Source organism: Squalius cephalus (assembly GCF_949319135.1).
Source record: "Squalius cephalus genome assembly, chromosome: 22".
NCBI classification, from domain to species: Eukaryota; Metazoa; Chordata; class Actinopteri; order Cypriniformes; family Leuciscidae; genus Squalius; species Squalius cephalus.
The window spans coordinates 21,186,524-21,213,590 of record NC_137143.1 but is presented as its reverse complement, the minus strand read 5'-3'; the positions used below and the strand labels follow the sequence as shown (position 1 = coordinate 21,213,590).

The following is a 27,067-nucleotide window of genomic DNA, read 5'->3' as shown; positions in this document are numbered from 1 at the left end:
GCCCTGGGCAGCTCTTGGCAGTCAGAAAATGTAACCTTAGCTTTGAAGAACATGAAGGGAAGTAGTGGGAAACTCCCTTCAGTTCCCATGATGCCTCCCCCTAAGGACTGAGAGCAAATTTATAAGCTGATCTAGAATCACCCACACTTGTTCACTGCAAAAAAGAAAAGAAAAAGAATTTTGTCTTGTTTTCCTTTGGAAACATCTATTCTTAAAACAAGATACATTTACTTGAGGAGTATCCCCTTTTTTCTTTTGTATACTCAACAGCCCCTGGCTTTAATATCCCAACCTTGAAAGGAAACATGTTCATAAGAGCTGTATTCAAAGAATGTGTTTTGAATTGAAGTTGTTCTTGTTTTAAACATTATCCTCACTTAATTTTGTTATATGTACACTATACTATTCAAAAGTTTGATGTCAGTAAATTTTTTTTAAAGTGAAGTAATACTTTGTTTTAAAAAGTGGGTGGGACAGGAGGGGAGGGGGAGAATTGATGATGTCCAGAAATCAATTTCAATAGTACATACATTTTAATTTATCAACATAAAGTAGTTCTCATGTTTAGTTTCATCCTTATATCTACTAATACAATATCGTATATAAGTATTTAATACAATATATGGTTATTCTTGAGTATATATATCCACAGTTAGTGTTCGTGTGTCCTAATGGAGTGGTGGTATATATCTTTTGTTAAAGGTAAGGTAGGTATTTTTCAGAGAGGCAAGCAATTGCGAGCTAGCATTGCAAGCATAAGATCTCACCCTCCCTTCAGAGCGTCTCAAAAACCACGCCTCCTCCAAAAGACATGAATGTGCACAGCCAGAGCAAACAAAAGCATCTTGAGAGACGGTGTTAAACTACCTCATGTCTAAAAGCAAGTTACATTACAATAAAAATTAACATAAACAACTTAAAGAGCACTGACCTGTACCACCTGTCTGCTGCAGATTTATTTTGGCGTTGATAGTGTTGTAGTTGAAACGCATAAATTCGAGTCACAAATCGCTTTGCGTATAATGTCACAGGTTTCCATATCTTCCAAATTACGGCAGTTATGGTGTGAACGCAGCATAAGCTCATTGTTTTGGTTCAGGAGGAACTGTAAAAGGTGGCTGCTGTTTGTTTGTGGTGCTCGGTGACTGACGTCTGTGTAACTCTGCATAGAATGAAATGCGCTGATAACGTGTGATGTCTGTGGGAGCAGGGTGCACGGAGGTATGGATATGCATGCGTTGACAGGCAGGACATTGTATGGAAGGCGTAGGACCATAAAAGGTTCGTCCAATCATTGTATTCGGTCCGAATGCAATGATTGGGCGAACATTTTATGGTCCTACGCCTGCCACTGACAATATATATACATATAAAGGCATTTAGACCACTTAACTTAGTGATTGCTATCATGATGTAAAGAGATTTTCAACCAGCATAAAAAAAAAAATGTAAAAAAATTTGGACCAAATCACCTAGCGTGCCTTTAAATGTGCCAGATGTTCTGGGTTCTAATCCGCCTTCCTATATATATATATATATATATATATATATATATATATATACATATATACAGTACCAGTCAAAAGTTTGGAAACATTACTATTTTTAATGTTTTTGAAAGAAGTCTCTTATGCTCATCAAGCCTGCAGTTAAAAAAAACAAAAAAAAAAAAAACAAAACAGTAATATTATGAAATATTATTACAATTTAAAATAATGGTTCTCTTTTTTAATATATTTTAAAATGTAATTTATTTTTGTGATGCAAAGCTGAATTTTCATCAGCAAGTACTCCAGTCTTTGGTGTCTTATGATCCTTCAGAAATCATTCTAATATGATGATTTGATACTCAGTTATTACCAATGATGGAAACAGTTGTGCTGTTTAATATATTTTTTTGGAATACTTTTTTTCAGGATTCATTGATGAGTAAAACGTTAACAGCATTTATTCATAAAAACAGCATTTATTCAAAATAAAAACATTTCTAACAATATAAATCGTTACCATCACCTTTTATCAATTTAACGCATCCTTGTTGAATTAAAGTACTAATTTCTTTTTAAAAAATAGTTATTGTTCCCAAACTTTTGAACGGTAGTGTATATTGTTACAAAAGATTTCTATTCTAAATAAATACAGTTCTTTTTAACTTTTTATTCATCAAATAATCCTGAAAAAAGTATCTCAGGTTATAAAAAAAATATTAAGCAGCACAACTGTTTCCAACATTGATCATAAATCATCATATTAGAATGATTTCTGAAGGATCATAAGACACCAAAGACTGGAGTACTTGCTGATGAAAATTCAGCTTTGCATCACAAAAATAAATTACATTTGAAAGTATATTAAAAAAGAGAACCATTATTTTAAATTGTAATAATATTTCATAATATTACTGTTTATTTAAAAAAAAAAAAAAATTTAACTGCAGGCTTGATGAGCATAAGAGACTTCTTTCAAAAACATTAAAAATAGTAATGTTTCCAAACTTTTGACTGGTACTGTATATATATTAAAAAAAAATTAAATTAAGACAAAAGATTAGTGATTGCAATACATTTATCTTGACATTTCAATATTATTGCTTGAAAAATAAAACAAAAACATGAAATAAAATAGCAAAAATGAAAAAGTAAAATCTTGCACGTCCAACACTAATTTATCCTGTGCCACACGTTTTGCTTACGTTTAAGGGCTCTGTCTCTGACATCCTCAGTGCGGGATGAGTCATTGCATGTGAGTGTGAACACGTGTGTGCAATCTCAGGATTGCTGTTGCTAGGAAAACAGCTGAAAAACCACATCTGTTCTTTCTCACTTCTCCAAGAAGACAAATAGAGTTTTAAATGACCATGAGTGATTTAAAGCAGTAATTGACAGTGTCATATCATTATTATCCATTATTCATTTAGTCTATGATGTCATTCTGTTTCTATTTATGTACATATTCTCTCTAAAGACATTAGGATGCCATTCCCTCCATCTTTATCGTTGAAATAGACTCAGCGGAAATGTTGCTGTTATGCGCTTCAGAAAACTGCCAGTGATCAGCGCATCGCTTTGTCGTTCGCTGTGCGATTCTGCCGCTGCAAGCTCATTGGAGGCAACACTCAAGTGTAATTATTCATCCCCCATCCCTCCCTCCTTTCTTCCCATCGTTCCTCCAACCCCCTCTCGTCTTTCTTCCCACTCATCCTCTGGCAAGCGGGCTGGCGGTGAGGATGTGGTCGCTGTGATGTGGCAATTGTGATGTTGCTCGCCGCCACCATCTTGGCGTTGCTGAGGTCAGAGGTTTGGCTTGCGATTGCATCATCTCGTACCAATGACAGAAAGAATGAAAACACACGTGCACACATTTATATGCGCAGGCACGTGCACACACATCCCACTCAGCACTGTCCTCTGTCTAATTAGCATCTTTTTAACAATTTGCATTAGAATGACATCACAGATACATTTATCAGTGTAATTGTTCCTCCCTTTGTGGTTTAATGGAAGTCCACGAGGCAGTGTGATTGCAGGCAGTTCCTTACACTCCTTTTTTTGCTGTATCTGACTTGTCTGATGCAGTGACATGGAGATGAGAAGCTTAAACCCACTGTGCCATGCTTCTCGTTTCTCTCTATATGGCAGGGGAACGAGAGACTGTCAGGTTTAATGCTGGATTTTGCTCTCAGCTGAAATCTGAAAACCTGTCATTGTGCTGAACACCAGTAGCCAGAATACGGTGGTTCCTTTTACAGGAGCACGGTAGACCTGACATCATGAAATACTAGCAGTGATGTGCATGGTTAACTTGTCAAATATGTAGTCGGGTGTATTTTAACAGTCTCAAGCACACAAAAATATAATAAATACTCAAATGTGACAAAATACAGTGGCATCCGATGGCTGAGCCTTCTATTTTGCATGTTTTTAATTTGATGCAATGTTTTTCATTGCAAATTATGTTATCAGCTGGACAATTTGAGTGAAACGATGACATTTACATTCATTTCAGAGCTTTTTTTGTATTTGGTTTGAACCTTGTTTGCTTTAATGATGTGTAAAAATCTGCATGGTTTGAGATGCATTTTATGCTTTATGAACCAAGAACATCTGACTGTCACTGATCAATGTCCAAATTTTGCTTAGTGACCTAGAAATTGTAATGTGCATGTTCAGTTTTAGTTTTGTTTTCCCTCTGTTTGCACTTGTTCCTGTTTGCCTGAGTTCGTAGTTAGATTCCCTGTTTGTTAATTAGTTTCAATAGTTCATAAATCTATCACACCTGTTCTGTTTCACACTAATTACTTCTCATGTATTTAAGCCCTGAGTTTTCCTTAGTTCTTTGTCTGTTATTATCAAGGTTGTTGTGTTTAAGTTTATCTCCTGATATCTCCTGTGCATTTCCATTGTGGATTTATTAAAACAGTTTTTGTTCCTGTACTCCTTCGTCGTGCGCATTCTCTACATCCACGCCTGACAGAAATAGCATAAAAAATTTTATATTAATTTTTAAAAATACTTCAAAACTGTTTAATTTTTTTTATGTATATTAGATTTTTAATATTTTTTTTATTATTCAGTTCAATAATATTTTAATATTCAGTATTTAAGTATTTTAATGATTCTTTGTTTTAGATTTTTCAAACCCATTTTAAATTCGATTTTAAATTCCATATTTTCATAAATTCCATATTCTCACCCCACAGTATTTTTTTTATTATTTATTTATTTACATTTTCAAACCTTAGTGATGACAGCAAAGATTATGCTGTGACTCATAACTGACAAAAATAACACTTGCCAATCTGGAATTGAGTAGATATTATCATTCTTAACTGTAATCATAATTCCACCCCTGCACAAAACATAAACCGCATATTGTCTGCGGTGTTCCCAGATGATCTCTGAGTGGGCGCTATTAGTGGAGACCGCGTCATACGAACCATTTGGGTCCCGCAAGCGCAGATGACAAACTGGCTTACTGGCTGACCTTCACTCTTTCACCGCAAGGACGATTTTAGTTCGAGTGTGTAGCTCTCAATACTAAGCACAGCACTGAAGGACATTTTTTTTACAGCACTAACGCAGCAGGTAAATTGTTAGCAAATGGATGTGCTGTTTAGACTCAGCATGCCACGTTTCATCCTGTACAGCAAAAAACAGACACATTACAGGCTTGCATGGTACATTCCATACCAGCTCTGTGTCTTAGTGTTAAATGAATGCTTGCTCTTTATATCCAAGGTTTAAGGGGGGATAATGGCAGAGCAACGAATGCTGACGTCTTTCAAATCACAATATGAATTAATAGGAATGCAAATAAGCTGTAGGCTTAGTTTAAATATTCAAGAGTTCAATTAAAACATTAAAAACTCGTGGTTTAAAGAAAGCAAGAGATGGAGATTGGGTTTGAAATCCAGGGTAAAAAGAGGGAATCAATATGTAGGTAATCCCCTCAGAGGGGCAGGTAAGCTGCCGCCTTCTATTTGTATTTATGTCCCTGTCATATCTGTGTACAGTGGGGGACGTGGTACAGAGACCATCTGGTGAGACCACATATAATGGAAGCCCACTGATAGAAGAACTGGGATGACCGCCATGTGTTTTCAGCAGACTTGACAGCTCTGATACACCTCGATGAGGTAAAGCGTAAGACTGACCTCAGCAGATGCCGCAGGCTTCTTTTATACAGTACATAGTTTACATTTTATGTACACTATGTGATAATGACCGTGGAAAGATTATTATGTAATATCAAAGGATAAAAAAAAAAACTAAGCATATTTAGCAGAGTAGTTAACTTCGAAACAGATATAACAAGATTTTGTACATTTTTCTGAAGGAAATTGCTTGCCTGTATAAAAATTACTGCCGCAATGCTAGACTGTTGTGGATGGTTGCCAGGGCATTGAAAGTGGTCGCTAGGGTGTTCTTGATGGTTGCTAGGGTCTCCCGGGGAATATTAGGAAGCTGCTACATGAATTATTAGTGGTTGATCCCTATCTGGTTCTGGGTGATTGCCAGGTTCTGCGGCGTTGCTATTGTGTTCTAGACTAGAGGGTTGCTAGATAGTTGCCATAGGGTAGGTGGCTACTAGGGTGTTGTAAGTGATTGGATGGTTGCTATGTGGTTAATGTGGTCCAGAGCAATTGCTTGGTTGTTCTGGGTAATTGCTAGGGTATACACATGGGTTTTCTAGGGTGTTTTGGATAGTTGCTAGGATGTTCTATGTGACTCATAGGTCTCTAGGGGGATGCTAAGGTGTTCTTGGGTTCCTGGGTGGTTGATAGGGGGTTCTGGATGATTGTAAGGGTCTTCAGGGGGTTGATAGGGTGTTCTAGATGATTGCTATAGGGCAGGGTTCCTCAAATCTTGTATTGGAGGGCCAATGCCCTGTAAAGTTTAGCTCCAACCCTGATCAAACACACTTGAGCAAGCTAATCAAGGTATTCAGGATCACTAGAAAATCACAGGTAGGTGAGTTTGATCAGGGTTTGAGCTAAACTCTGCAGGGCAATGGCCCTCCAGGACCGGATTTGAGGAACCCTGCTATAGGGTCTCCAGGGCGTTTCTAGGGCGTTCTTGTGGGTTGCTGTATTGTTGCTAGATGGTTGCTAGAGAGATTTAGTTGGTTGTAGGTGGTTGCTAGGGTGTTCTGGGAGGTTGTTAGGTGATTGCTTACTAGGTCAAGTCAAAAAGGGTGGGATTATTCTGGTCTCTAGATATGGCTTAAGTCCCACCCTCACTGCAATGGGATTTATAAAAATCCGCCAACATTTGAAAAATATCTGATCATTTAGGACAGTAAAGTGTCATTCATGATGAGATACAAGTCAAAGTTCAATACTTAAGGGTAAGGGTCCTGTAGTAGTAATAGTGATACTTGCCTCATTTCCAATTAAATCTCTTTTCTGTAGTTATCCGGGAATCCTGCTTTACTCACAGATAAATTACTGAGTCATTAGAGTGGATGGAATATCACCGGGTATATATCCATAGACAATATTAAAGGGGATCTGACGTGAATACATATGACAAAGTGACATTTTAATATGCCAGACTCTTGCTTAGTGCTTTTAATGTTGAGCTTGTCTCGGTGTGAGATACAGATCTAATGATTTGGTGTGGGAGTGATGTGTGTGTCTCTGGGTAAGGCTCGGCAGGGGGCGGCTGCAGATGCAAAGCCGTCTACCTGAGTGGGTAGCGACTTTTATTTTTTACCTCGGCCACTCCCCTTCACCACATCCAGGCTGTCATGGCCGTCCCAGGGGAGTTCTGGTCATGATTTCTCCTCGGGTAGGCTCGGGGGTAGCATCTACATCTCAATCTGATCTGTGATAGGAGGCCCCACGTTTGTGAGGGAGAGAGAGAGAGTCCGACAAAACCAGTATCCAAATAAGCTGAGCTGAGCAGATCTAGAAGGCAAGAGAGCCAGAATGAGATATAGAGGTTGAGCGAGAGAGAGAGAGAGAGAGAGAGAGAGAGAGAGAGAGAGAGAGAATGAAGCTGGCTGGCAACAGCACACATGCTCAAGGAGAGAAAAGAGGACAGCAATTATTGTATCCAACACCCTACAGCTCCTGCAATAAAGGCTCGCTGTTGTCGGCATAACAAACCTGCTATTCTCTCCACCTGGCCTCATCCCACTGACTTATATGATTGATCCGGGGGAAAATGCTGAAGTTCCGCGCGGACCGGCGAGTGAGGTAGGTAAGGCAGGATGTTGGGAGAGAGTTTATAGCGGCAGACAGCAGTGTGAGGGGAAACTCTGAGCTGGAGGTCAGGCAGGACTGCAATGCAGTGCTTGCTTTCTCATGGACCATCTTTACAAGATATTGAGGTATATTTGTGTAAAGTTTGCGTGTTTTGTTACCAGTGCATGCATTGGCACCTCATTTGTGTCCTTGCTGGATTCCAGCGTGGTTCCGTTTACATGCTCCATTCTGATGCTGCTAAATCATTTCTTGTTTGCTAACGACTCAATCATTGATTAGTGGTCATATTAGCAGCGTTTATGTGCAGATGAATGTCTTGTGCCTCTATGTAGGTTTATAGGTTACACACGAGCGAGCATGCTCAGTGGCAAGACCACATTGGAGCGCGCACATGTGCACTCGCACACCTCAACCTGATTTCAGTGGCTAGGCTGTTTTGCTAGATTTGTTTAAACGTTTGTCCTCTGGTGTTATATGGAGCACAGAGCTCTGGTGTGTGTATCTTTTTGGTGTCAAGAGGTGGATGCCTTCAGCATGAGTGTATTCTTGGCTTGTGCTTCTTGTCCCCAACCTATCAGGCCGCATGCGTTGTGTGTCAGTGTATACAGAGGCTTCACAGACTTTGAGTTCTGCTTGTGTAATCCTTAAGTGGTTGAATTTGGCATATTGTTCGAGTGCACTTAAACAACACTGAAGAGGTGAGTCTGATGTATGTAGGAAAAACATCAAACTGAAGAGATAGGACAAGAGCAAGATGAATATAAGGACCTTGAGTCTAGTGTTTTTACAGTAGATCCAAGAAACAGGCTTTTCACACTTGAAATTGTTAAACAAGGTTGATTTTTAGCCCATGTTTAGGGGGGTTATCTTGTGCCATCATAATGCATGAATTGGTTTTACGCAGTCAGGTTTTCATATTCCTCATTGTACATGTGTTAGCGTAGGAGTTACATTTCTTATTTGCATATTTACAAGGTTTATATTATTAGACAAGTGAAACATCGCATGTGACTTGTACACTTGTGGAAATGTCGCTGCATAAATTCGCTAATACTGCTGGCAATGTTTTTTTTACTTTTTCTCTCAGACAGTGAAACTAAAAAGAGTACGAACATTTGTGAAACTACACAGCATGAATATATTATGTTGCAAGAATTGTTTAGTTTAAGATTAGTTGTCGATTGCTATCTGACAGGGCGTAACATGTAGCACTTTCCGTAGCACTTTCACAATTTAGTCTGTGGCTCAAACTCTTCTTTTTAACCCCGGGTTAAGCATGGCGTGAAAAGTCTTGTAGAGGTCATTGGTTCATGTTAGCTTAGCGATAATGTCTGGTTTAATATGGATTTAACTCTAGCTAGATGATAGCTATCTTCATGTGAAACTCACTACATTTACAATAAATGCATTAAATTAATTGTCTTTACTTATTTACATTTACCTTTGCAGACAGGTACTAAATGCAAATAATGAAATATAATTAGCCATATACTGTGAATAGGTATATGCATAGGCAAATAGACTTATAATAATAGGCAAAATAAATAGGCTTATGAACTTTTTTCTAAGGGAGAAGAAAAATTGTCCTATGTATTTTACTGTTGGTGTCAAAGGCTGTGTCCAATACTTTTAGCTTTAGCTAATTTAGCTAGCTAAATTAGACGGATGCCAGCATAACTAGGATGTATAACTAGGATGTTTTGGTACTGTGTTGGGTCACCTCTTAATCAGTGTTATTTTATTATTATTATATATTATTATAGTATACATTTTAGCTTTTATTTTTACATTTTCAGTTTTCATTTCAAGTTTAAGTAGCTCATTTTGTTATGTGGTTCCTGAAGCAAAACAAGTCTAAATTTGACCCTCACTGTCGCATGACAAAATTATATCCTATGGCCTGGATCCTTTCTAAATGCTAGTTTTGATTTGATGTGTGTGTATCCATGGTTCTCTGAGAGAAACAGGTTAACCAAACCCAGAGAAAATGTATTTGCCTGTTCCCTCTTCTGCAGTTATAAAATCAATAGCTAGAAAAATGACACGCAGCAATGAAAACACTTGTAGGATTTACACCCGAGAGACAAGTTTCAAGCGCACATCCACAGGGAGAACACACGAGTCGAGGTCAGAGAAAGTGTGACAGGAAGTTGAACTCCAGGCTTCATGGGGTTTTTATATGGACAAAATACATGTCTTTTCTGAATATAGACTGAATATAATATAATAGGTGTGTATGAACTCTGACATGTTATTCTTCAAAAACAGTTCTTGTTGATAGTTTGGCATTGAGAGCAAATCTGTCCACACTTAATACGCTCTTTCACAAGCTCTGACAGCCATTAATTTCCACAGCAGTTGTCTCATGTAGACTTACAAAGAAAGTGGCCCTTTATTGATCGGACATGATGTTGTAATGCTGAATTATTAATAAAGAAGGGATGTGCCTGCTGTGAAACAGGTTTGAAGCCATAAGAACGAGTTTTGGAGCACCTTAAACAAATGGAAAATCAGTTCCAGCTGCTTTTGGCTTGATATTCTTCCAGACAGTTTTTGAAAGATTGTTTTGGCTGGTTTATAATTTGTTTGTCAATCAGTCTGAAATGCTAAGTGTCTTTTTTATCTTTTCAGTCAAAATGACCCTAATGGAACAGTCGGACACCAGCAAGTGATCCAGACGCACCTGGAAGATAACGGACCTTTGAAACCCTTGCTGTGAGTGATCTTTTGTTTATTCTTTTGTAAATATGCTGTTAATTTTATACTGCCTTTGCTGAATCTGTGACATGTTGAATAAGATTGTATTGTGAAAAGCATTTCAGCTTGGATACATACCTTATTATTTCTGACAACAAGCTAACCAAGGGTCTTCTTTCAAAAGAGACCGCAACTATTCCTTCAGTCCAAAAGGCTCATGAACTCATTCATTTGATCATTTTTGTCTGGCTATGTGATTTTTATGTGTGTAATATAATGCACAGTGGTACCCATCCCCATGATAGATTGTAAATGCAACATCAAAAAATTTACAATACCATTCATAATTTTAGAGTCAGAGAAATGTCTTTTTTTAAGAAATTAGTACTTGTATTCATCAAAGACACATTCAATTGATCAAATTGATCACTTTTTTTCTTATTAATGCTGCAATTTTTTTACTTTCCACAAAAAAATCCACAAAAAATATTAGAACGCAAAACTGGTTTCAACATTGATTATAATAAGAAATGTTTCTTGAGCACCAAATCATCATATTTCTGAAGGATCATGTGACACTGAAGACTGGAGTAATGATGCTGAAAATTCAGCTTTGACATCACAGGAATAAATGACATTTTAAAATATATTAAAACAGTTATTTTAAATTGTAAAAATATTGTATAATAAAAATAGATTTTTATTTTGAGAAGGCAGTTTACTTGCTGCTTAAAACATGGTGTTCCCAACAGTCACTGTCACTCATGTCGGTGTAAATCATCAACTCTCATTGAAAATGAATAACATCCGTCTCATTGTTGCTGAAAATGTAAGTGTGAACGCCCCTAAGGACATGAGGAGACAGAAAAACAATTACTTGTCAGACCAGCCCTGTTCTGTCTGGCTTTTTGTATAATAGTCATTATAAAATAATTGTGCACTTGTGGAAACATAAATACAAACAAATGGCGATGTCAGGGATAAATTACGCTGAGAGCATTTTATTAATTAGTTTTAAGCTGCATGAGATAACAGGTGGAGGATAAACGTGTCAGAATTTCCTTGATTTCCTCTATACATTTAGTAAAACGTTCCTCCAGGACAAAGAGAATGCACTTACCTCTTGTTCTCCTCTGGATCAATATAATGAGTCGAGAGCCAATAGCACATTAATAAGAGGTGATGCCATTAAAGCTGAGATCCATCCAGGATTTAATTTGATTAATTTCCGTTTACGAAGCAGGAAGCTGGTGGAACATTACCGCTGTTTGCAACGATAGCTAAATAAAGCCTAGATAATTAGCACAGAGATGTTTCTATCGTGCACTAATGTAGTAATTGTTACTGTCGTGTGTGTGTTCCCACTTTGCGCTAATGATTGTGTGTGTTTTTATGTCCTTATTTGATCTGTATGTGCATGCTCTGTTCCATATGTGTTTATGTAATGTTCTTTGCTTCAGAGACTCATAATGACTTGCGTCTGGCTATAAACTGACTGCGGATGTTAGCATGCACTACAGTGAGCTTTCCAAGATGGAAGCTTCAGCCACCGGGCGGCTCTAGGGTATTGTAAATTCATCTTGCTGGTCGGTGGATCGAAGGCTGTTGGAAAGGGCCTGGGCGGCCCCGTAAGGAGATCAATACGATTGACCTGAGACTGCAGGCCTGCATCCACCAACTCTTTCTCTCTTTCTTTCCTCTATTCGCCACTCCAATCACATTCTTTGTGAACCATCGCCTGTTTTTAAACTGCAACCTCAGGGGTGCGGCCTTACGACGGTGCCAGTTGGGAATAAAAATAGCTGCTCCCGAATGCCTGTGTGCTTCCTTCCCATAATCCCTCAGTTTTCCACCAGTTCGAGTGTATTAGTTTGAAAAATGATTTCTCTGCATTGGTGCGTTGAACGTCGGCAGATGAGAAGTTTGTTACGGGATCAAAGGCTGGGATGGCTCAATGGCTTTGTGTGTGTGCTCACAGGAGCTCTGATTCGGAAATGAACGGCAAGGCGGGTGGCAGGGGGCCCGTGAACAAAGCCAGCGAAGCAAACAGCAACACCAACAATATCAGCATGGTTTCTGAGATGCCCCCGGACTCCCAAAACCACGCACGGGTCAGTACAGCTGCTATAGATGAACTAGTTTCTAGAAATAGAATTATTATTAGAATGATTATTATTATTATTTGTAGTAATATTATTTTATATATACATATACATATATAAAATATATATATATATATATATATATATATATATATATATTTTTTTTTTTTTTTTTTTTAATATTATGTTTTATTATTATATTACTTTATATCATATTTTACGTTATTTTTATTATATATTATATTATATTATATTAATTATGAAGATACAAAGATACAATTTTATTTAAACTTGTTATAACAAACAAGTCTTTATTTTAATAATATTTATATTAGGGCTGTCAAACGATTAATCGCGATTAATCGCATCCAAAATAAAAGTTTGTGTTTACATAATATATGTGTGTGTACGGTGTATAATTATTTTCTATATATAAATACACACACATGCATATATATTTAAGAAAAATGTGTTATTTATATATAAAATATTTATATATAATATAAATTATATATAATATAAATATATATACACAGTATATACATGCAAATATTTCTTAAATATATACATGCATGTGTGTGTATTTATATATAGAAAATAATTATACACCGTACACACACATATATTATGTAAACACAAACTTTTATTTTGGATGCGATTAATTGCGATTAATCGTTTGACAGCCCTAATTTATATATGTTATAATAGAATTTTTGAATTAGAACATTTGAATAAATATTTTAAGTTAGCTTTTTATTTTTGTAATTTTATGTGCTTTAATAATTGTTATTAGTTTTTGAATGTTTCTGAGATTAGCTTTAATTCATTTTTATTTCAATTTTAGTACTTGAACTTAAAAAACTTACTTTTACTAAAATAAAATAAAGAGTTTATATTTATTTCATTTTATTTTGGTTGCACTTTATTTTACAGTACATGCACTTAAATTGCACTTACATTGTAGTTATTCAAGAAAGTACTGTAATAAAAGTTAACTACATGGGTTAAGGTTAGGTTCAGCAGTAGGTTAAGGACTAGTACTTAGTTATTACCCAGATAGCGTCATTTCTACAATAAGTACATAGTATGTTCATGCGAAATAGAACTGTAAAATAAAATGTTACCTTTATTTTTATTTTTAATGGTTTTAGTTGTTGTTAACAATGGTCTGGCTGCGGTGGATGTCTTTCCTTTGTAATTCATTCCCACTGTCATTCATTACCCAGATTGTGTGCGTTTACCGTTGGTGTTATTGTGTTAACACACCTCCGTGACTCTCCCACCAGGGCACGCGCACACCCAAGAGAACCGCCACGTTTGGGAAGCGTTCCAACTCTATGCGGCGCAACCCCAATGCTGAGGTGGCCCGGCAGGGTTGGCTTCACAAGCAGGTACTGTTGCTCATCCTTAAACCTCACCATCATCCACACAGACACAAACAAACACGCTCTCACAGCCTAAAGCCAGAACTCTATAATCCATACTTAAGCCACTCTCTTTCAAAAACGTCTAGGCACTTAGATGCAGTTTCAAGGCCTTGATTTTTTTCTTCTTTTCTTTTTTTCCTGCAATGTAGGCAAGCAGTGGTGTGAAACAGTGGAACAAGCGCTGGTTTGTGCTGACAGATCGATGTCTTTTCTACTACAAAGGTAGGTTGTGCATGTAAATACTGGTTTATGCGTAAGTTCAGGCCTCGTGAATTTGGTTAAACATATTTTAGTGAGTTCCCCAGAAGCTCAAAAGCTGAATGATTCGAATGTATTTTTTAAAACCAGTTTTATAAAACATTATTTGAATTTATCCCATGGCATTGTTTCAGCACACAGGCTGTGTGCTGCCAGTAGCGAAGAAGAGAAGTATAAAAGTAGATCAATAATGACAGTCTAGCACAAGCACACTACAGAAACCTCTATGAAGGCCTTCGAAAACTGTATTATGTATGTTGTGTCAACAGAAAAAGTACCATGGTACATATTTTGAAGCACTGTAAATCAATGGTATTTTTTTAAGAACCATAAAACTCCATAGAAACACTACAGTACCTTTCATATGTTTGGGGTCATAAAAGTGAAATTAACACTTTTATTCAGCAAGGTTGCTTTCGTTCACCCAAAAATTAATTTTCATTTCAATTTTAGTTTTAGAAATTGTTCTTGAACTTAAAAAACTTAAACAAATCTTAGAAACGATGCCTTGAAAATAGAGGATTTCATGTTTAGACATGTTTGTTTTGTTGTGTGTTATTTCTCATGAACTTGCTTGTGAAGTTGTCTTGACAGCCACACTGGCTGATGTTGTCATGGTTTTACATACTGTAAACCTTAAGCATCTGACTTGTGGTTTCCTTCTAACCGAGGCATATACAAGACATTAGTAATTATCTTTAATTTACTTTGGGGTAATTACATGTTTTTATATGACATTTCAATTTGCACATATATTCAGCTAGTTTCCCATATTGGAAAGAAACTAATGAAGTGTAGCTGGATTCCTAAAGAGTGTGTAATGATGGAGATTAAGGAAATAGGTTTTATATGAAGCCTAAAAGTATTTTAAATGTTTATGTGTTTGAGATTTAGCGTTAGTTAAAATACCCTGAATTAAATAGTAAAATCTAGCACACTGAACTTTGCTATGTTTAAGCATCCTGATATTTGCTCAACCAGCTGTGTGAGTTTGGGATGTGATTTTCCACTGCTTATCTGTTTGTCTGGCCAATGGAAGACATTTTTGCAATTCAGTTTGGTGCAAGAATGACACTTTACAAAATGAAGTGTGACGCAAATTTGTAGTCAGTTGTTCCCACACTATTCCCACTTCAATCACGCACTCTCAGAAAGCGGCGTCTGTGATCTGCGTGACGAGAATACATGACCGTCTCCTTTAGACCAGCCGTGAAGGTCAGTCACAGCTCATGCGTGGAGAATCAACATCATCCAGAGGCATTGTGGGAAAGAGGAGGGTGTTAAGATATTTGGTATGAAGCTTCGCCCAGATGTTCCTTCATGTTCTTCTCTCATCTCTTTTTGCTCAGTTCTTTAGACACTGGTCGCATCTGGGGTTTTAACGCTTTCAGACCTGGTTTATATTTCAGACACACCAACATTATATCCATGCTTTATGTGTACTCTAAATTCTAAATTATTATGAATAATTATTATTATTATTATTAAAATATGTTTTTGTTTATTTAATTTTTTTTAATAGTTATTTTAAGAAAATGTATATATATATATATATATATATATATATATATATATATATATATATATATATATATATATATATATATATACATTTTCTTAAAATAACTATTAAAAAAATTAAAAGGGTCTAAAAGGGTTAAAGCCTTCATGTGGAAAGGTAAAAATGGTCAGCATGTTAAAGAATGAATTGTGTTGCGTGCAGAATAATCTTGAAATCTTGAAATATAAACCTACTAATCATTTCAGAGGAAGATGAATTCCTAGAAAAGAATGTCAAATATTCTATTTTTGAAAACAAGATCATTTGCTTATATACACTTCAGAGAATGTATCTTGAATTGGGTATCTTTGAGTTTTTTTAATGCATGAACCTCACAATTTTTTTTTTTACACAATTTGCCAAATTAGGATATTTTTAATTCTATTTTAGCATGTTTTTTCAAAGTTTAGAGCTTCATACTCCATTAAATGTAATTGCATGGAAAAGAATGACCACATTATATCTACTTTTTGTGTTCTACGGAATAAGGAAGTCTTCTGAAAGGAAGGAAGACAAGTAAATGAAAGGGAATTATTCCTTTATGGTCTTAAAGGGTCATTTAAGGTGTATATGACTTTCTTCTTTCAGTCGAACACAATCAGATTTATTATATTAAATAATATACTGGCTCTTCCCAGTTTTTTAATGGCATTGAATAGTGCCCGAGTTTTCTTAAAACTTTATAAACTATAATCACTGGCTTCCGGCAATGGCCATACGCGCGTTGGATTACTTTTATGATGGATGGATGTGCTTTTGGAGCTTCAAAAACTCAGGCACTATTCAATGTCATTACAAAGCTGAGAAGAGCCAGGATATTATTTAATATAACTCTGATTGTGTTCGGCTGAAAGAAGAAAGTCATATACACCTAGGATGGCTTGAGGGTGGGTAATTTATGGTATCGTTTTCATTTTTGGGTGCAGTAAATTTATCTTCAGAATATTTAGACAATTTTATTTGGAAACAAGACAAAAATACTGAAGAAAATGTATTTTTCACTGCACTCCTTTTTAACACTCTCTTTCTTACATTTTATTTTCTGCATATTTTCCTCTGTGTCCCTCAATACTTTCCTAAAGTGATTTAAAATCCACATACTTTACTGTCTGGGAATATCAGTCAGTGATTTGTCTTCATATTTGCTAAAGAATGTATAACTAGTCAATCCTTAAGAAGAATATAAATCAAAACATATTAAGTTATGTAACCATAGTGGATTCCCCCCCATCTTATTACGTAATCTTATGGCAATCCTCTTGTCAGTGATTCATTGTGCATTGTTTTAAAAGCAAACAACATTGATGGCGCTACAATTCAGACACATAGTTTTGGTTTTAGATCCATTGACTATTTTTGTGTGTTTATAGCCCTATTCGGACGGGACTAGTTTAACATGGAGAGGTGGGGTAAAGTAATAATTACCAGAGCTTCTCTGTGATTTTAGTCCTGTCCGAATGTGCCATCAGTAAAGATTACGCCGACTTTTTACCTTCAGTAAAAAGGTCTGGAAAAATTACAACAGGTAATACTAATCCCGTGTGAATAGACCCTATGTGTGCACCTGACCATAGTTGACAGTGATACTGTCTGAGGTAATGCACATATGAGTCTCTCAACGTCTCCAAACATGTCAGACTTCCTGTAAAGTTCACTCTTCACTTGCTATCAGTGTTGTTCTTAGTTGGTTCTCAGTTTTCAGAGACTGGTTTCTTGTTGCTGTGTATCTGAACACTTGTGTGCTGTGTCAGAAACAAACTTGTTCTGTGAGATTGTAACTGCCAATCATCCGTGTAAAAACAGCGATGTTTTCTTGCACTGTGTGTTTGCTTAGAAGCATCATGCCAAATGAAAGTGACGCGGCACGTGCCACTTCAGATGTTGAGCCAAAATGGATTTAAAATTCAACTTTGAAAAATTCATTTAAATGATATATGAAAATGCATGATTATTGGCTGTCATGTTTTGTGCATTTTTATGCAGTTAATTTAAAAATTCATATTAAAGGGATAGTTTACCCATCAAGGAAAATGTCATGTTAAACACAAAAAAATATATTTTCATAAATGTTTTTTTCTTCTTCATCCAAACAATGGAAATCATTGGGGTCCAATGTTGTTTTAGACCCAATTGACGTTCATTGTATGGATGAAAACAATCAAAACATTCTTTAAAATATCTTTTATGGTCCACAGAAGAAAGTAAGCCACACAGGTCTGGACGTAAACGATGACAGAATTTTAATTTTTGGATGTACTTTAATCTCTTTAAGTAGGGATTTGAACAAATTCCATGCCAAACAAAATTGTACCACTAGACCTACACATCTTTTCAATTTCACAAATATCCTCTGAAGATCATTCCTCTCCTTGAAGACTTCCTCATCCCTTCAGTCTTCCAGGCCTGTGTTATGGTGCTTCCTTCTTTAAACTACCACCTTACTGCCTTCATACAAGCATTCCCCTTTGACAGGACTCCCATGCATTTGATCTCAGGTTTCTGAAGGGAGTGTAGACGCTTGACGTCCTCCCGGCTCTGCACAGATACGCATGTCATGGGGTTTGTTTTGCCTAGAATAAGTAAAGCTTTAAAGGCTGTTGTCTTCTTCCACAAAGCCTATGGAGGATAAAGCTGTCCACAGACATCCAACGTCCCTAAGTTTATATGTGGATTCACAGATGTGCTCTCTGATCAGAGACAGTATTTGGTGATTGATTGATTTAGCCCTGCTGATGAGATGAGCAAATCCTGATTACTCACTGGTCTCCATAATGCCTATTTGTTGTGTAAATTTGAGACCCATTAGAGATCCATTACCCTATCACATTAGATCATAAAATGTTCCCAGCTCAGGCTGCAATTTAATCATAAACTTGAAGAACATCTGTGTATGCGTCTACCCTGAGGAGGAGGTCTACAGTAATGGTTCTTGGCTGGATCAAGCTTTCTGTGTGCAGCAGGTTTAATTATATCGGTGAATGCAGCAAAGCCTGTGGGGCTTCGGCTGCATGATTCAACCTTGTTGACTTTGCCCATGTCTCTCTGGCTAATTACTTCACACTGCCTCTCCATTACCCTCATATACTGAAGGCAACATCAAAACGTAAAAAGTCCCCCTGTAGCCAATAGTTTTATCCCTTAAAACTCATTTTTGATCACCAAAATGACATATTTAAACTTTTTCTTTATTGAAAAAAAATAATAAAAAATTCATGCCTTAAAATAGCTTGAATGTAACTCTACACCCTTGCCTCATTTAGTATATGCAGTTCTATGAATATGCAAACTACCCCCGTCTCCAATCACTCATCAGAGATCCACACGTTGACGTGATTGGTTACAAGGTAGTTTGTGACATCAGAAACACGATTTCAAACTGCATTTTGGTTCACTACAGTTTTAAGGAGAAAATACTCAGCAATGGTGTTGACTTAAAGCATATTAAAAACACCACAGACATATAAACAACATTAAAAGCTTGATTTTCACCACAGGGGGACTTTAAGGCATTATATGAGCACTCCTCGCATCCTTCATAGAGAAGACATTCCCAGAATCAATAAAAATTTTCTGAGAGTTTATTATATAAAATGCTTTATTATAGACTACTCTTCAAAAGTTTGGTGTCAATACAATTTTTTTGTGTGAATAAATACATTTATTTTTCAAATAAATGCTGTTCTAAAATTCAGCTTTGCCATCAAAGGAATAAAGTATATTTAAAAAAAAAAATTAAAATAGATTACATTATTCAATAATGTTTTACAATATTACTGTTTTTACTATATTTTTGATCAAATAAATAGAGCCTTGGGGATCACAAGAGACTTATTTAAAAAAAAACATTAAGAAATCTTACTGTCATTTTATACCATTCTGGGAATTGCGTTGTTAGCTTGTTAAACTCAAAACTAAAACCTAAAAAATCCAAGATGGCAGATGAGCTGAGATAAATGAATAAATGCGTTGATTATGAATAATCTTGAATATCATCAATAACAATAGCTCAGTGTAATTTTATTTAAATGTAATTTATGGATAATTTTACCCACTGGTTGTAATGTTTGTGCTTTAATTATTATTGTATATTATAATTATTAGTGTGGCATGTTGTTAGCTTAGCAACATGCTAACTCAATGTCTGTAGAAATCTGATATTAGATGCAAGGTCAAAACGATATTCGTGTTTCAGTTTGCCAACAAACGTCATGTCATCCCACTTGCATAGTAATAAACTTTGCAACTACTTTACACAAAGACCATTGTATATTCAAAAATGTAACGCATAACAACATAACAATATTAATGAGAGTCACTGTCAGAGGCATAACAAACACACTCCAGGAACACCAGGAAGTTTCTTTCCTTCCTTGATTGGCTCACTGGGGTGAGAGGGTCATTTATTTAAAAATCACAATCAGCAACACTCAGAAACTGGCTGTGTCCCATACGTCTCCACTGCTGCCCTTAATGTCTTGGCAACGGCACTGTGTTTGGAGGCACAACACCCTACGTCTTCTTATCACCCCACATCCATCTACCCAACTGTGCTGTGCAAAAGAGTTGGAGAATGTGTGACAGAGCAATTTAATGCCTCAATTGGTATTCTGAACGTGGGGGGACGTTGAAAAATGGCTCGCTGTTGTTGTCACTGCAGATATAAGAGCTGTACAGTATGCCAAATAAAAAGAAGAGAACTTGGATGAAATGATTGTTCACCCCTTAAAGGAAAAGTTCACCAGTTTTGTCTGTACTTACTCGCCCTCAAAACCTGTATGAGTTGTCCACCATGAAATGTCACCATGAAATCAAAATCGATAATACTTGTTTTTTTATGAAATATTGCAGAATATATTATTAATGATTTATCTGTGAATATCCTTATTCTTTTCAAATGTCATATGCCTTTTTAATCTTTAATCAAAATATCTTCCCCTCCCTCTTGCAACGAGATCACAACGATAGCAATCCACAATCAATTCAGTCTAATCAATTCCCGATAAACAAAATCAAGTCCCGCCCTATAATTTCTCTTTTTCGAGAAGTATTCAATGTATGAAGCACAGAGAAGTCACTTTCAAACCAAGCATCTTTCTGATGGCCAACATAGCAAATTTGCATGACCAACTTCAACCTGTTGCGAAATCTTTCGCTCCTCAGGCAAAATTCCCAATTGTGGGGATTCCTATTAAAATGACTGGATTTTGCATGCGAAAATTCACCAAACAACAGTAAATGCGACTGCACCTTTTGTCAAGGCTTTTACTATGAACTGTTTGAAAAGAGAAATAAGGATCTTCTCGAACCTGTGATATCAAGAATTATTTTGAAAAGACAAACAACAGATTCTGAGAGAATTTGTAAATTAGTATTGTTACATAACCAGTATCAAGACTCAAAGTAAATATTGTCTCCGCTTTTGTATTGACATGTGCCATTAGTCAGTGTGTGATTGATATGTCAGCCCATAATTTGTGGAACAGTTCTTGTGTAAAATTACCTATTAAAGTATACAAAAGCATGTCAAAGCACTTGGACACAGTTAAGATGACTTTCACAGTTTCAGAGAGATAAAAATAGGTGACTGCCAAAAAAAAAAAATCTTCTTTTATAGTTTATAGTTCTAAAAATACATTGTCAGACAGTAAGACTTGAATATATCTTATGTTTTTCACTTATTTTATTTATTTATTATTATTATTATATCATGTTCTTGTTTTAAACAAAATTTTCTTAGATTTATGCTTAACACAATATATAGCAATATACCAACAAAGTAAGAAAAATGTATTCCCTGACACCATGTCTCATGCAGTTTTTACTTAGACATTTTTACTGGAAAATAAGACATAAATGCTAAATGTGGGGGGTGAATAAGTAAAATAAGGATATATTTTATGCAGACAGCTAGTTTTCAGGATTGGAGAGGACTAAGGCTAATAAATTAAAGAATCAACCATTGAAAAAACTCACATCTAAACTCATAACCACAAATCTGAAAATTGGGAGAGATATTTCTTGTCAATGTCTGTAATGTTTACAACCCTGACATACAGGTTTAGGATTGTGTTTGTTGTTCTTGTGGTTGTTGTTGGTATGTAACCCTCATTTATACAGTGTTCATGTATTTCATTGTCGTGGAGATCATGTTTTTCCTTATCAGTACACGGTTCTTATTCAGAATTGTTTTGCCTGACCTTTTTGTTGACAGAATAATACTCTGATTGGTTGTTCAGTGCAGGTACAGCTGGTCGAGAGCCAGAATACCTGCAGCACTGAGTCACTGAGGGGATGATAGCTATCTTTTGCTCTCTCTCTCTCTCTCTCTCTCTCTCTCTCTCTCTCTCTCTCTCTCTCTCTCTCTCTCTCTCTCTCTCTCGCTTCTATACAGCACAAACACAACCTGCTCCACCCCTCCTTTCCCTCCGCCCCTCCCTGTCTCTCTCATTCACACAGAAACACGCACACACAGTGCTGTCAGAACACACACACATGCGCGCGGGTGGGTTCACTGCATTTCCCCGTCAGCAGCTCTCAGTACGGGAGATCGAGAGCAAGAACACAGGATCTCCGTTGCCCTCCTCGCGATGAAAATTTAACGATGTGCTCCATTATTTAACCAGCGCGAGCGCTTCTCTCCCAGGCTGTGCGCCGCTGCTTGCTTCAGTGTCATTAGCGTTGCTTTGCGCTGGGATAAAAATGGATATCTATTATGGGATTCACCTGCCGTTTACCTGCTTTTCCATTACCGCTGCCTTTCATCACCAGTGTAGCGGCACACAACAGAAAGTTGGACTTTTCTGATTTAGAACAGAATTGTTTCTCATCTAATTTCTCATCAGCTTTTTCTTTTTAAATCCAGGTTGGAATGCTATAATACAGATGTTTTATTTTATTTTTTGTTTACGTTTGTCTTTGACATACACATTTTTTCTTTTTAATTATTCCATCCAGACGATAAAGAAGAAGGAGTCTTGGGCAGCCTTCCTCTTCTCAGCTTCAAGATTGGACCAGTTCAGGCAGTGGACAACATTACCCGCAAGTTTGCCTTCAAGGTTGGTGATCTCTGTGCATTTTTAATTAATGTTTTGAATGCTGTCGGGACAAGGGATGGGAGGGGCGACAGGTAAACATGGTATTCGGTGTCAGTGTAGGTCATGTGATGATAGGAAACTTTAAGCGATGTTTCTGAATTAATCATGATTCATTGACCTTTATCTGTTTTTAGTCAAAACCACGGACTCTATATTTACCCTGATTGCACACCCACACATGCAGTGGACTTTGCATCTTTGCATGCGTTCCCGAATATGTTTGCACACCATGTGCCAGAAGGACAAACATAATGTCAGATTAAATTTCCATCAGGGTCCCAGGCGACTGGGTTTGAGTACATAGAACTTTAGAGCATACATATCTGACAGATCACAGTATTTCTGAGTGTATGCGCCCCTGGTTGCACTGTGAGAGAACATTGTTGTGGTGAGTTATCATAATTTAGTGAGTTATCATAATTTAGTGAATAAGATTGTGGTTAGCCTTTGTGTGAGGCTCTTTTAGATTAGACAGAGTGCATGCTGGGTAGCATGTGAAGATGTGTTTTGAGCTGTGTTTATAGCACACGATTGTAGGTGTGCTCGTTCCACTTGTGGAGAATGTGAGACCGTTATGTGTTTGGTAACTGTGTTTATGTCTCTTGCCTCTGGCTCCACGGGGCCCCTAAAGGCTGGGCTGGAGATGTTCAAGAATTTGGTGTCGTGTCTCTGCAAGTTTGGTTAGGTTTCTAGTAAAACTGCTTTTTTTATATATAGCACCTGGCTTTTAAACTGACCAATTGGAAATAAGCAAGCAACAAACAAGGCACAGTTGAGGCGTTGATGACCTTTGGCAATATATATATATTTTTTTTAAATAATCAGGAAGGAGGAATAAGCTTTGCTTCTGTCGGAGATGTATTAAGAATAATTTCTGATTTAAGCTTTTTTAATATTTAGTTATATTTGAATGATGCTTTATGCAAAAATATTTATTTAACTTATTTAGAATTAAGTTATTTGAAAATTGGGTTATATTGGGAATATTTATAATAATAATTTTGTTATTCAGTTGTACTCATATATATATATAAATGTAAGTTAATATTTTGTATTTGATAAATGCTTTAATTATATTTATATTTAAAAGTATTTTATTTAGTGCTTATTTGACTTGAATAAACATATTATTTATATACACTACCATTCAGAAGGATCGGTAAGAAGTTTTTGAAAGAAGCCTCTTATGCTAATTTTTGATCAAAAATACAGTAAAAACAGTAATATTGTAAAAAAATTATTTCAATGTCATATAATCGTTTTCTATTTGAATATATTTTAAAAGGTCATTTATTTTTTATGTCAAAGCTGAATTTTCAGCATCATTACTCCACTCTTCAGTGTCACATGATCCTTCAGAAATCATTCTAATATTCTGATTTGCTGCTCAAGAATTTTTGTTTTTATTATTATAAATGTTGAAAACTGTTGTGCTGCTTAATATCTTTTCAGGATTCTTTGATAAACAGAAATTTCAAAAGAACAGCATTTATTTTGAAAAATAAATATTTTATAGCATCATGAAAGTCTTTACTGTCACTTTTGATAATTTTGTATATTTACAATATATTATTTGTATTTAATAAAAAAATTATTATATTGTAAATATAATGACTTAAAAGGATAGTTCTCCCAAAAATGTTGTCATCATTTACTCAAACTGCAGGTTTGGAACAACATGTGGGTCTGAACACGAAAGGAGATATTTTGAAGAATGTTGGTAACGACGATAGTCATTGACTTCCATAGTATGTCTGGTTACCAACATTCTTCAAAATATCTTCTTTGTTTTCATTTTTGGGTTAATTATCCCTTTAAATATGATTTATTTAGACATTATTTTATATTTGCCCTTTCTATTTGGATTAAATTCTATAATATTAGACTTAAACTCCTATGTAACATGTCTGTTGTATAATATTGTTATTGTCCATTAAGTAATATTTTTTAAGAAGCAGGGGGTTTAACCGTCATTTGACTGTAAGATCACATTTACTTCAAAGTCTTCTTTATAGTTCTCAAATATCTCTTTTTGTATTTTACTTTGGTTTCTGCGTCACACTTATACTTCTAATGTTCATCCCCTGTGGAAATGGCAGGTTTAGACACACCGCCATCACAGCTTTACTAAAACCCATGTCTGCCTATCCACGTGTTTTTGAAAACATATCCAAAGCTGTCCAGTCTTCTACTAAAGAGAGACTATTTTATACTCCAGAGATTAGTTTGCAGAACAAAGCAAACCAACAGTCAGAGGGATCCAGTAGCCTCTTACATCTGCACCCTGAGGCAAAGGTGTGCAGTGTTTCTTTTTCATATCACAGAGACCCTTAAGGTGTAGTTTCGGTGTGGATCCACGTCAGCGTAGATCAGGTTCATTTTTATGGCAGCCATAATAAAAATCATGACACCATCATATATGTCACACTATGTCTCTAAAAATATCTGTGTGCGTGTTTTGAACTTAGGTGTTAATAATTAACCCGGAGATATTGAAATGTGTTTGTCATGTGTGTGTGTGTGAGAGAGAGAAAGGAAGGTGTGTTTAGTCAACCATTCTTCATCATGATCGGTGACAGTGAATGGTTACATGTATCATGTTGCCTTCACTAAAGAACCTGAAACATGTCCGATGCAGTGCATCTTGCCCTGGGTCTTTTTATTCAGACTCTTCTCCTGGAAGTGTTACCAATTCTTTTATGAAATTCTTCTCCTGTGTGCAAGGATCAAAACTAGTGTTTGGCCTTTGGGCACAGTATATTCTTCAGTTTCACAGGGGAGTCTAATACTCTCTTTCTCTGTGTTGCTTCAGGCCTTACGCGCACACACACATACACACACACACACACATACAAGTATGTATGTGGACACTTGGATAAATTTTGAGGACAATACTGTCCCCAAAAGTACACTAAATCTGACAAAATTCCATTTAAATTTGGAGTTGAGGCCTGTTCACACCAAGAACGATAACTATAACTATATAGATAATTATAACTATATCGTCCATACCAATGGACGGTAACGTTCTGTTTGAGCTCCTTAAAGTTATGTGGATTCTAATTGGCTGTATCTGAAATCGCATACTTGGCTGTCAGTTCTTTTATTGTTCATCACCTGGAAAAAAAATATTCTAACAATATTGTTCCAAAGATGAACGAAAGTCTTACTGAACTCTTGAAATGACATGGGGGTGAGTAATTGATGACAATTCTTTTTCATTTTTGGGTGAACTAGCCGTTGAATGCTTTTGTCTGCAACAGTAAAATAATTTCTTCATCAGCCCAATTTATTTTAGATGGCTACATAAATATGTATGTGTGTTTGCTACTATGTTCTCTTTGAAGAGATTTATTTTTCTTTTACTCCCTCTCTCTCATTCTAATGTCCCAGTATAGAGCCGCTGCAATATTAATGAGTGCTGGTTGTGTAACTGCTGTGTGCTTGGAACATTTTTAGCCTAAGATTCATCTTTTCTCTGAGGGATGAACGGCAGAAACATGAAAGATCAGGAGGTGAGTCTACCGACTCACGCCATCAGACTTAGAGATGAGAAATCTTTTCTGGATGGAAAAGTCCTCAGCGGCTGAACCACTGGCATGTGGGATGCACAGATACGGCCAGACAGCTTTCATATAGTTTGTAATAGATTCATGACAGACATGTTTCCCTTAAGTAGGGTGGACCTTGAAAACAGGGTTTGCAGCCAGTCTGGAATAGCTATTGATGGCAATTTGGATGAAACCCCCCGTTCTCACCTGTCTCTGCAGTCGGTGTTGTCTGTCCTGAGTTCACTTTGTTCTTCCCAGCAGCCCTGAGCTGGTTACCTTGTCCTAGCGTGCTGGGCTGAGGTGTCTCTCTTATCAGACATGTGAACTCTGTCTGTTTGCTGTGTATGAAGTACACATCAGAGCGTTCAGAACAGACACACGCCATCCAGAGAGTGTGTGCGTGTTTGTAAAGTACAGTGGTAGACGGAACACACACACAAGGAGCCGTCCAGCCCTGTGTGATGCCTAGTCATTAAAGGTTGCTGCAATCATTCATTTTGCAGTTCTCCCCCATATTTTTGCTGTTGTTTGAGCTCGTGCTGTTAACTGCTTTGTCAACATGGAGAGCATCACACTACTGCTGTGGCTTTAACCTTCTGCAATGTTGCGTGTGCGTTATTTCCAGCTGTTTGCCTTCACCCAGCTGTGTTACTGAGTACAGTACTGTTG

General features: G+C 36.5%; 1 protein-coding gene across 20 annotated transcripts in view; it reads left to right on the top strand.

Annotated features, from left to right (window-relative positions):
- Positions 1-27,067, top strand: part of plekha6 (pleckstrin homology domain containing, family A member 6) — a 98,780-nt gene that overhangs the window by 42,138 nt on the left and 29,575 nt on the right. For 13 of the 20 annotated variants that reach the window (XM_079857160.1, XM_079857144.1, XM_079857148.1 and 10 more), the window contains 5 exons: positions 10,340-10,423; positions 12,384-12,516; positions 13,794-13,898; positions 14,084-14,156; positions 22,708-22,808. In XM_079857160.1, coding sequence (XP_079713286.1) covers positions 12,400-12,516; positions 13,794-13,898; positions 14,084-14,156; positions 22,708-22,808 — 396 coding nt within the window. In that variant the 5' untranslated portion in view covers positions 10,340-10,423; positions 12,384-12,399. Of the gene's footprint in view, positions 1-7,400; positions 7,700-10,339; positions 10,424-12,383; positions 12,517-13,793; positions 13,899-14,083; positions 14,157-22,232; positions 22,616-22,707; positions 22,809-27,067 lie in introns of those variants that run through there. The other 7 variants (XM_079857159.1, XM_079857152.1, XM_079857157.1 and 4 more) reach the window with 6 other exon arrangements.